General features: G+C 33.3%; 2 protein-coding genes across 2 annotated transcripts; one reads left to right on the plus strand and one right to left on the minus strand.

The window, feature by feature from the left end:
- The first annotated feature begins 361 nt into the window (after positions 1 to 361).
- LOC25495589 (translation initiation factor eIF-2B subunit delta) lies at positions 362 to 6,524 on the plus strand. Its single transcript, XM_013595814.3, has 7 exons — positions 362 to 969; positions 3,087 to 3,233; positions 3,547 to 3,896; positions 4,318 to 5,062; positions 5,171 to 5,267; positions 5,350 to 5,404; positions 6,140 to 6,524. The coding sequence occupies exons 1-7, from the start codon at positions 471 to 473 to the stop codon at positions 6,200 to 6,202; spliced, it is 1,956 nt and encodes a 651-aa protein (XP_013451268.1). The 5' UTR covers positions 362 to 470; the 3' UTR covers positions 6,203 to 6,524.
- Positions 6,525 to 7,690: 1,166 nt separating this feature from the next.
- Positions 7,691 to 11,183, minus strand: LOC25495590 (probable transmembrane ascorbate ferrireductase 2). Its single transcript, XM_013595815.3, has 4 exons — positions 10,862 to 11,183; positions 9,682 to 9,730; positions 8,743 to 8,942; positions 7,691 to 8,170 (listed from the first exon to the last, which is right to left on the minus strand). Exons 1-4 carry the CDS (start codon positions 11,006 to 11,008, stop codon positions 7,868 to 7,870), a joined length of 699 nt encoding a protein of 232 aa, XP_013451269.1. The 5' UTR covers positions 11,009 to 11,183; the 3' UTR covers positions 7,691 to 7,867.
- Between the last annotated feature and the right edge of the window lie 695 nt (positions 11,184 to 11,878).

Raw genomic sequence — 11,878 nt, forward strand, 5'->3', positions numbered from 1 at the left:
TGAGATTAATTTTATGTTTTGGTTTAAGGTGACAATAATTGATTTTGAGTAAATTGATTCTTTGAAATTTTTTTTTTTTTTTGAGAAATGATTCTCTAAAATTGATTCTAGCTAAAAGTAAGTTTCCTAAAAAAAAAAGCTAAAAGTAAGTTGAAAATAAATAATCTATATTTAATATTTATGCAAATATAAATTAAACTATAAATTCATGTGTAAAAATCGAAAGCCGTCAAAAATAATAGAATCAATTTTGATTTTGCTAAAAATAAAACGATTAATCAGAGTGGTTCAATTTTCCCGTTAACATGTGGATCCAAGACACATGAGAGTGGTTTAAGTTACTTTTTGGCTTTCCGTTTACTCTTTGCATACACTCATTCAGTCCCTCTCATAAAGATTCCAAAAATCCCTTATAATCACTTCTATCCAAACGCGCGTTAAACCTAAGCTAAAACCTTCACACTTCAACAATGGATCCACCACGTCGTCCTCCTCGCACCATAATCGACCCCGTCCCCAAATTCCGTCAAGTCGGTTTCTTCACTCCATCCGCACCACCCGATCGTTCTCAATCCGGTCCACCCGACCCAACTCACTCTCCACCTTTACCCGAAACCTCCGCCGCCGCTTCTCTCTCCCCCGTCATGATCCCTCCTCCACGTCATCTCTCCGATAATCTCCTCATCCATCGTTCTGCAGCTATGGTGCCTTCGCCGCGGAGGGCGGAATCGATTAGTGTTGGTGGAAATGGTAGCTATTCTGATGCTGCGCCGGTGTCGCCGGCGCCGTCGTCGTCTTATTCGAGTAGGTTGGGTGGTGAAAGAGGGTTTTTTGATGGGAAGGAGAAGATTGTGGCGAGTTCGTTTCCGAGAGGGGGGTTTGATTTGACTGCTTTGAAAGGGAATGTTGTTGTGAAGGAGAGTGCTTTGACTACTGTTTCTGTTGTTAATGATTCTCTTGTGATTCATGGTAAGAGATTCTCAAAATTTTTATTTTGATTATAGTAAATGTTGAATTTGAATGAAATTGTTTTGGATTAGTAGTAGTAGTAGTAGTAGAGAATACTAATTGATGTTTGGATAAAAAAAAACTTTTTATTAATTGCTTATTATATAAGTAGATGTTGAAGTGCTTATGATATAAGTGTTTATAAATTTGCTATTTCTATAACTAAAATAAAATGAAGTTAAATTGTTTGTATATAGGCTATAAGCTGTTTCCATTAGCTATTATGTTGAGTTTGTGAAAATATAAGGTGAAGATATTTTAAGCTGTTTGGTTTGTTTGAATTTGAACTGGTTTTGGATTGAAAGTAGTAGAGATTAGAGAATGGAGATTGAGGCCCTGTTTGTTAAGTGCTTATACACAAGCTATTTCTATGATAAAAGTTATAATAAGGTTAAACTGCTTGTATTTAAGTTATAAGCTGTTTTCATAAGCTACTAAGTTTGTAGAAATAAGGTGAAAATAGCTTACGGACATGTTGTACAGTGTTTTCTTAAGCTCTCCGGAATAGTCTCACAAGTGATTATGCTAGTAGGTAAGCTCAAATAAGTCAATTCAATTAGAACTTGAATTTGAGTTTCGTAAGGTCTAGGGTGAAATTACTAGTAACTGGAAATGCAGTCTAATAAAAAAATTTATTGAGCTTTTTGGGATTCCTTGTGAGAAATTCTTGACATTTTTATCCTTTGTTAATTTTGATTATAATCTATGTTTTGGTTTGTTTGAATTTGAAATGGTTATGGATTTGAAGTAGTAGAGAATACTAATTGAGACCATGTTTTGGATAAAGAACTTGATTAAGAGCTTATAGCGTAAGTGGTTATCATAGAAACGTTTATGTTTAAGCTATTTGAATAACAAGAGATAAAACTAAGTTAAACTGTTGAGTACAAAAAATATCAGTTTAACGTATTTTGTTGAACTGTTGAAACTTGAAAGTGATGTAGTCTCCCCTTTATAGAAGTTTAGATATATGCCTGTGTTTGTCTTTTGCATAAAGAGAAAGGTCTTTATTTGAATATATAGAATTTAAATATATCATTTGGAAATTTAATTGTACGATTATAAAGAATTGGAATCAGCGTGACTTGCTTGTTATCGACGTATATTAAGATGTCTTGTCAAGAGAACAATTGATTTTTGTTGTCTCCGTTCTGTTTTTATTTGCTTATTATTGTCTTGATTTTGTTGCCCTTTTTGGGATTCCTGGTCAGAAATTCTTTAGATTTTTATTCTTTGTTGATTTTGATTTTGATAATAATCTATGGTTTGGTTTGTTTGAAATTGAACTTGGAGAATACTAGTTGAGACCATTGTATTTGAGTTTCATCAATGTAGGGTGAAATTAATTAGAAACTTGATTGAGCTTTTTGTGAAATATGAAGGAGAAAGAGAAAGTAAGATTAATCATCAAATTCTGGTTTGATCTAGAATTCTGCATAGATAGGACATGGTTTCTGAATCTACATAATTAGTTTCAGAAAGGGAAGGGAATAAGTCTATTGGGTTTGTGAAATGGAGTAATACATTCTACATAATAGGTTTAAAAAGCAGGATATTGTTTGAATATATAAAAACTAATATTAAGCTATTAACTAGAGAGAGAACATAAGTTATACACACACACACACACACACACACACACACACACACACACACACACACTAGCATGCAGACGGACATATTAACACTAGCATATTCCTCTTTATGCTCTTCTATTATGCTTAAGTGTGTATTAGTTTAGCGTATTTTGTTGTACTATTGAGTGTTGATTTGTTAATTCTAGATGTAGTTGAAACTTGAAAGTAAAGTGCTATCCCCTTTATTGAAGTTTATATATACGTGTGTTTGTCTTTTGCATTAAGAGAAAGGTCTTCGTTTGGATATTTAAATACATCTTTTGTCACATATTGTTTTAATCTCCACTTGAATTGTGTGAATGTCTTGATTTTAACACCATTCACAAGGTTAATTATATTATCATAAGAATTGGAATCGGCCTGATTTTCTTGCTGTCAATTTATATGAGATGTCTTTTAATGAAAAATTGATTTTGTTGCCCTTTTCTTCTTCACCATTAGAAAAAGAAAAACCACACAAAGGAGGAGGGTCAGCTGGGGAAATGAAAGACCAATCTAATAGTTCAAAACAACAGAAACCAAAACTCACAAAAGCTGAAAGACGTGAACTTCAAGAAGCTCAACGAGCTGCAAAGGCTGCTGCAAAAGGTGTGTATTATCATTCTCGTATTTGGTTTTGAAATGTTATTGTGTCTGTCTGTGACTTTGCATTTGAGCTATCTCACTGAAAGTGCTTTTGCTGTTGGGATACTATCCATGATTATATGCTGATCTTAATAATTTATGGCTATTGGTTTCCTAGTTCTTTGTCGGAACTACTTTTAACTGTTCATGGACTCAAATATTGTGGTTTTTTAGGATGATATAATTTGGTATTTATGAGTTGTTTCATAGGTAACTTTTCTGCACAACTCATTACGATGATGCTAATAAGGTAGAATTTTATAAAATGTGTCACTAGGCGAAGGAAATAAGGCGTCTGCAACTGCTACATCAGCAAATGCAAGACCAGCTAAAGCAGTAAAGCCTGCACAAAAATCTGATAATGCATCAGTTGCAGCCACTGAGAAGAAGGGGGGTGATTTTCCACATGAAAAGGATAGAAAGAAAGATGTCCCTCAACCACGCTTGCAGTATGATGACAAGAGCCGAGTGGAGAAAGCTAAACGTCGTTCTGTGGTGAAACAAACTGAGGCTAGGAACAGAGTTGAGTTGTTCAGGCATTTACCACAATATGAACATGGGAGTCAGCTTCCAGATCTTGAGGCAAAGTTTTTCGACCTTTATCCTATGCATCCTGCTGTTTATAAGGTACTATGCTATCCTGTCATTTGATGTCAATGCAACTATAGAGTATTTGATTTCTATACCACTGTTATTTTTGGGTATATAATAGTAGAGTTGATAACTTGTTAAACCCTTTGTACAATGATAGTTAATTGAAGTTAAACCCTTAGTACAATGATAGAGGCACAATCTTGCCTCAAGTATACACCATCTGCTATGTATGAAGTTATGTTGAATGGCATCCAAATAAAAGCATATTGCATTTAGCATCCTATAGTTTCACCAAGATACCCCATCATGAGCAAATTGTAGTTAAAAGTTAAAACTTATTCACGAAGTTGTAGTGAATAGGACAGTGATTAGGACCCAGTTCAATACGTTTTGTGAACTAGAGCTTTTTAAATATGCTTCCTCAAATCCTAATGATCTTCATTGTGCCTGTCAGGTGGGTTTGCAATACATATCTGGAGATATATCTGGTGGCAATGATCGTTGTATTGCAATGCTTCAAGCATTTCAAGAGGCCATCAAAGACTACAAGGTTCCACCTGAGAAGAGTCTTGGAAGAGACTTGACAGCAAAAATTGGTAGTTATGTATCATTTCTTATTGAGTGCCGACCTCTGTCAATCAGCATGGGAAATGCAATTAGATTTCTCAAAAGTCAGATAGCCAAGCTACCTTTAACCTTGTCTGAGTCAGAAGCAAAAACTTCTCTCCAAGCAGATATTGAGCGTTTTATAAGTGAGAAGATCGTACTTGCCAACAAGGTCATAGTCAAGCACGCTGTCACCAAAATAAGAGATGGGGATGTTCTTCTAACTTATGGGTCATCATTGGCTGTTGAAATGATTCTTTTACATGCACACGAATTAGGAAAACAGTTTCGTGTTGTGATAGTTGATTCTCGTCCAAAGCTTAGAGGCCAGCAGTTACTCCGCAGGCTTGTGGAGAAAGGTCTTAACTGTACATACACTCATATAAATGGTGTTTCCTACATAATGCATGAAGTTAGTCGGGTTTTTCTGGGTGCTGAATCAATACTGTCTAACGGAACGGTATATTCAAGAGTGGGGACTGCAAGTGTTGCAATGGTTGCTCATGCAGCCCGTGTACCAGTCATAGTATGTTGTGAGGCCTATAAATTTCATGAAAGGGTACAGCTGGATTCAATTTGCTCGAATGAACTTGGTATGTATATTCAACAGTTTATAGATGATGAGGCTTTTATTTACAGTTTACCATTGGCCTTTTTCCTTGTGTCCGTATGAAGGCTTATGTTTTACGATGTGCTTACAGGTGATCCAGAAGTCATTTCAAATGTTCCAGGTAGAATGGATGTCAACCACTTGAATGGTTGGGCTGATATTGAAAATCTGCAACTTCTAAATTTGATGTAAGCATTTATTAATTGCAGCACCACACGAAATTGTTATTTAACCACTCTAACCCTGCATTTCTCTCTAAATTGATTGCAGTTATGATGCAATGCCTTCAGACTACGTTTCAATGATAGTCACCGATTATGGCATGGTAAGTGCTGAGAGTTTAAAGAAGAGTTATACATTTTCTGCTAAAACTTGGCATAAGTGCATTTAACCTGGAGCCTCGTAGTGTGCATTTATCCAGTTGGGCTTTAGGTTGCTGTAATAAGTGCAAAATCATGTCCCTGTGTTCTTAGGAGAATGAATTTGAGGATCAAGATAACAGTTTAAACTGCAAAAAACCTAAAAGATTAACATAAAACAGGACATGCAAATAGAAAAATACAAAGTATTATTTTGATAATGTCCGTCCTTAAACTTATTTTCCAAAAGAAATTATTAAAAAGAAGCGGGAGGGGGATTATAATTTAGTAGAATAGAGGAAAAGAAACCATTCTTATATAAAAAAACTCGTTAAATGCTTGTAATAACTAAACTTTGTAGAGCCATTTATCTGAGTTTGAGTCTATTGTTAATAAGTCTTGAGCATTTATCCTCAAATCCGAACTTTGTGGTTCAATTTGTTAGGAAACGAGTGATGCAGTTGCCCATTGCTTGCATATGTATCATGGCGACTTAGTCCCCATGTTTGAGTTTCTACGAAGTTGTATTTGTGATTCTGTCTTAGAGTGTAATGCTATTAGGTTGGTTCACTTTAAAAAAATTAGCAAAAGCCGTTGTCCTTGTGATATAAAACTTTTATTTAACATTCTCAAATGATATTTGGTTTAAAATACGATGGTTTACACGAAATATGTTTTGATTCATATTTCTACTTTGGCAGGTCCCACCCACAAGTGTGCCAGTAATTGTAAGAGAATATGGGAGAGAGCAGGTCTGGATATAAATTATGCAAATGCAAAGGCCTGGTAGGAATGTATCCTAAGATAACATGGAAGATAACAGGTCTTGATATAAATTATGGAATGGAAATGTGAAGGCCTGATCGAAATAAATTTTATGATTGTTGTAACTCTATGGTTCTGTATTATTTTCCATATTGGAATTATGTGCCTCTTTGTTATGAAATTTTGGACATTTTTGTATTCAAACTGTCCTAGCGAAGAGAGCAAACATTTTGCCTCTCCAGGCAGATTCAGCTATGTATTATATCATTCACAAGTTTTGGATAATTTCTCACACAATTTTGGTTTGGCAAGTTTTCTTTATACCTAGCTTCATATCTGATTATTGCCTTGTAGTAAATAATTATGTAAACCATCACCATAAGATGCTGGTGAAGTTGTCACTAATTTTTGTTTTTATTACTGTAATTGAAAAAGAGGGTTGATTGAAATTTGAATACATTAAGCATCGCATCCAATTATTGCTTACCATTGAACATTGACATGGTATAACTAGTATGCTTTGTAGCCATTTTATTCTTTATTTTGCTTGCTAGGAATGCATAATTGCTAGGTGACATTTCATTCTGTTTTGCTTGCGGGAGATGAAAGCTTGCCAAGTATAACTCACTGATTTATTTCATAATTATGGATGAAGTAAACAAATACAGATGGGAATAAATTGAACTACTTATAACAAATTTGTTTTTCTTAAAAATAAATGAAAATCTATGTAATCTATTTTTTTTTGGCAATACCTTTAGATTTGTGCCCAAAGTGGATTATAGTATTTGTTTTTTTTCTAAGTGGTACTTGCTCCCTCTCCAGTTATGATTCAACTAGCAAATAAATATATTCCTATGATGTGACTAAGCTGTCAACATCGGATATTAATATATATACCATTATTGAATTGAGAAGGATAACTTATACATCAAAATAAACATATTTCCTTAAAGTTCCACTCACTAGATGGTAAAAGCTTGTTTGAATATATAACATTTTTTTCCAGTTTTAAATTAATTTTAGAAGTGTCTTTCTTTTTATTGTTTTATTTTATGGATTCAAAATTTTGAATAAATACTACTATTAAAGCACCTACTCAACTTTATAAGAGATGGGATGCCCTTTCATGAGAAAGATAAAAGACTACAAAAAATATCCATACATATCTTTTTTCCTACTTATAATTTGTATTCTACATTATGTCCTATCAGTTAGAATAATTGAATCTTATATTCAATAATTTGTTCATTTCATTTTCCCTAATGGTGCCTAGTATTGTACAAGTTATTGATATTCTAGGTGATTTTGCAGTTAATTATTGTTGTGTAGACTTTTCTATTGAGGTCACTTAACATTCTTTAGAGGACCTCTAAATATACAATAAACTAAATAACTAAACAAATATTTCAATATGTTGACAAGAAAATAAAATATTAAATACTATAAATGCCAAAAAATACAAGTCTTGTCTCATTCCCCAAACATGCACGAAACAAACAAATAAATTATTCATTGATAAAAGCAAAACAAACATTCAACTCTGAAAAGAAAATGAAACTTGTGTATATATGTTGAAGAGTTTGTTCATACAACAATCCATGCAACCTAAAAGGATCTTACAACCGTTCATCATGTTCTCATTTTTTGAAATATATAATCACTCACTCATTTCCTCTTAAATCATCAGCTTTATTATAAGTCGGCGTAACTAAACCGAGAATAACAAAGCCACCTAAAGCAACAATCAAAATGCCTAAGCAGTTGACCAAAAGTGATTCATTGGAATATCGCGATATGACGTTGCCGGTTTGAAGGAATGTAGCCTTTTCTAAAAGACCAGTAGCAGTTGTGGCTATAGCCAATGCATAGATATAGATACCAAAGAACACATGCCATGGCATTAGTGCGACTCTACTATTTCTTGAGCCTCCTGGGTACCAAAATGTTGCAAATCCAGCAGCCAACTGACAAATATTACAGAGAGCAGTTAGATACATGGAATCTAAATTCTGAAGTTGAATTGAACTTGTTATTATAAAAGAGTGAATATCGAAACTAGTCGTTGAGAAAAAATTCAAAGACCTACTTGCACCTTAAAAATAAAAAGTACTAATTTGGTACTCCTTAATCGCAAATGTCAGTCGAAACCAATGTTTTAAAAACCGGACCAGATCAACAGGGAACTAGTATGTTCATTTGTGGTTTGATTCTGATTATCATGTAGTGTGGTTGAACTAGATTGAACCAGGTAGATCTGCGGTTAAACAGTTGGTTGAACCAATTAAATCATGATCCCGAGGTCTTACTGGTTCGATCTCCAATCCGGTTTTTAAAACATTGGTCGAAATACTACAAATCAGGAACTAAAATGTCCCAATAGATTATCTTAAAAGAGTAATTTTGACTGACATTTGAAATTTTGGATGAACAAATGGCATTTTTCATTTCTCAAGGTCTAAATAGGTCTTCGTGTTTTTTCTCGAGTACCAGTTTGGACCTTTACTAAGATAAAGTTCGACTAAAATGGAAAAGATACCTGGATGAAGAATAGGAAAAGGCAGGCAAGGCCTAACCATGAATGCAGGCTGTAGAAATTGTCAATGCCCTTGTCATTGTGAAATTTCCAAGCAGCCCAGAGACCAATTAAGCTCAAAATGAGAGCAAGAAACTGTGATGCTAGATGAACTGATTTTCTGAAGCTTTTAGTTCCGGATACCGTCTTGTACGCAAGCATCCCTGCACATTGTTAAAAAAACAGATGACGGAGTTAGTACTAACACTACAATGACGATACACACAAACTAATAAAGGGATAGTAAGAGGAAACATTATATGCAAACTAAGACAACAGTTTAAAAGCAGCGAAAACAACAATTTTCACTCTTTTCGGTACAAATATTTGAAAAGAGGAAAGAGACCGAAAAAAGGCCGAAAATTTGTAACTCTAAGAAGTGAAACAGAAAACTTCTTTTGAAACCACAGACACTTTCTTTAGTTTTATTCAATTCACAATGATGAGAGTCATAAATGGAGATAAGAAGTTGTAAAATCTTATTTGAACTTCATATATTATTGCAATTAGACAACACAGAACAATTTCACATGAACTTTCAACTCTTGAATTTAAGGAGAAAGGTTAGCCAAGCATAAACTCTAAATAACCATGGAAGGCTTCACCGTTGAAATACAGGGAAAATCTATGGGAATTGACAATAGGAAACATTGAGAATCAACAATTAAGAACAAAATATGTCAAATTCCTATTCAGATTTCTCATAGCATTTGGTTGCATTACATACAGTTAAAGGGACCATCCTAAAATTATTTCTGCTTTCTATCATCTGCTAAAAATTCCAATTTGTTGATCACTATTATTGAGATCTAACAAACCCTTCAAACAAATATCACCATAAAAAGTTTCAAACAGGCACATATAAGAACATTCTCTAAGGATTAAAGAAGACAGAACAATCACCTTCACCATTGATCAGAACAAGGCCAATCACCATCAACACCGGATGAACCTACATGGAATAAAAGTGTTCAAAATCCAAATACATTCAATCACATAAAGCTCAAAAGAATAAAATATAAAAACATCCAGTAAAATATACAAAAACTTAGAGCTAACATATACATAAAAAAACCTCCACAAGACCAAGTGTGTGGTTGTGTGAACACTTGATCAATGTGATCTAGAATGAATGTTATATTGTTAAATGCATTTCTTATGTAAATTTTCGACATGATGCACAAACCACTTTTCATTGTTAAACAAAATCCATGTTGTTTTATGGTAACCAAGCATCTACATGTTTAACAAATAATTTTGCCTGAAAATGAACACTTTAGAACACGCTAGACTAAATTTAAACAAAAACAGTACAAGACTAAACATGTGTTTGGTTCCACGACCACAATCCTTAAAACCGTGGCAGAAAACCACATCAACGTGGAAGCTACACTGTAAAGCTTATGGAAATCACGGTGAGAAGGCATCTCATTTTGTGCTCACCAAACATAACGCTAGGTACATGTTTGGATTCTCCATGAGTTCGGTAGAATCACGGCGAGCCACTTTGATTTTGCAAAAGCTACATTTGGGAGTTTCAACAAAATCAATATGCCACCTAATTTCGACAAATCCACCTCAATACCAAATACCAAACAAGCTCAAATTTGAAACTAGAAATTAAGGCACTTCAACACAATTTGCCACCGTGATTTCGTGAAACTCACATTGATTCTAAAAATGCATGTGTGTCTGACATGTATATGTCCGACACCGACACTTGTGATTACATTGAATTATGTCATTTTCTCAAAATTTTATCGACGTGTCGTGTCAGTGTCCGTGCTACATATAATATGCTAAAAAAAAAAAATATCAAATTTTACACTCCAAATCAAAGACACTAAAAAAAAAAACTTCATAACCACATGGTCAACGCTCCAATGAAAATCAAAATTAATTAACATTAACATTTTTACCCTAAAACTCCTAAATTTTCAATTGCCCCAACAAAACAGAATAAACAGAAAATTGAGAAAAGAAAAAAACAAACCCATTACACAAAAACAAAGAATAATAACAAATCAATAAAAAAAACAATGACCCAGATGAAAAAAAGAGTTAAAAATTTAATCTTGATTACATTGAATATGAGACTTTTGTCATCAGAAACAAGAGCGAGTCCTCCTCTGAAATGAACAACCCATGTTAAGAGAAGAATAGCGATCACAACTCCGATAACTCTCACCGTTGCGAAGATCGGGAATTTGACTACTGGTGGAGTCGCCATTCTAGAGAGAGAAAGTAATTTTAGAGAGAGAAAGAGAGAGAATGAGATTTTGATGTTGAAGGGTGATTGAGGTATAAAGGAAAAAGAAAACTAGGAATAAATTCAGTTTCTTCTTATACCTTTCTTTGAAATTTTCATTCCATAAACACGTGTGTTCTAAGCTTTGAATAAGTTGTTTGTCCAAACATTCCCTTAATCCATCAAATGTTAAATGGTCATTTGGTTCTTGAATTACTCCGTCATCACTTGATAAAATTATTTAACGTCAGAGACTAAAGTGATAACGGAAATGAACATTTAAGTATGAAAACAACTTATAAATTATACGAAAATAATTAACTTTATTTAAAAAAGCATTAATTTAGTTTGTAAACTATGTAAAAATTTAGGTCTGTTTGGATCGAACTTATGCAAAAAAGCTTATGTAAATAAATAAATTTTTATTTATTATTCATAAGGTAGTTTATAAAAAATAATAATCTATGAAGATACAATTTTCATTAGTGAGGATTTATGAATTAATATAAAAGCTTATTTATTTGCATAAGCTATTTTTCATAAGCTCAATCTAAACGAAGCCTAAATAGTCTCCAAACTATCGATGTAGGGACTAAAAACAAAATTTTAAAAATTTATAAGAGGCAAAAACATATCTAACCCAAAAATAAATAATTCTTAAAAGATTGGTATCAGGTGCTACCAAAAATAAATAATTCTTATTATATGAAATCCATTCATTTACTCTATACTATAAAATATTTTAATTTAGGGATTAGATTGACAAAATTTGATGTTTTAAAAAATTTCTTAGAGTTTAAATAACAGGAACACTATATCTCTAACACTCTCTTTACGACTTATTCTTTAATT

Source organism: Medicago truncatula, chromosome 6 (genome assembly GCF_003473485.1).
Source record: "Medicago truncatula cultivar Jemalong A17 chromosome 6, MtrunA17r5.0-ANR, whole genome shotgun sequence".
NCBI classification, from domain to species: domain Eukaryota; kingdom Viridiplantae; phylum Streptophyta; class Magnoliopsida; order Fabales; family Fabaceae; genus Medicago; species Medicago truncatula.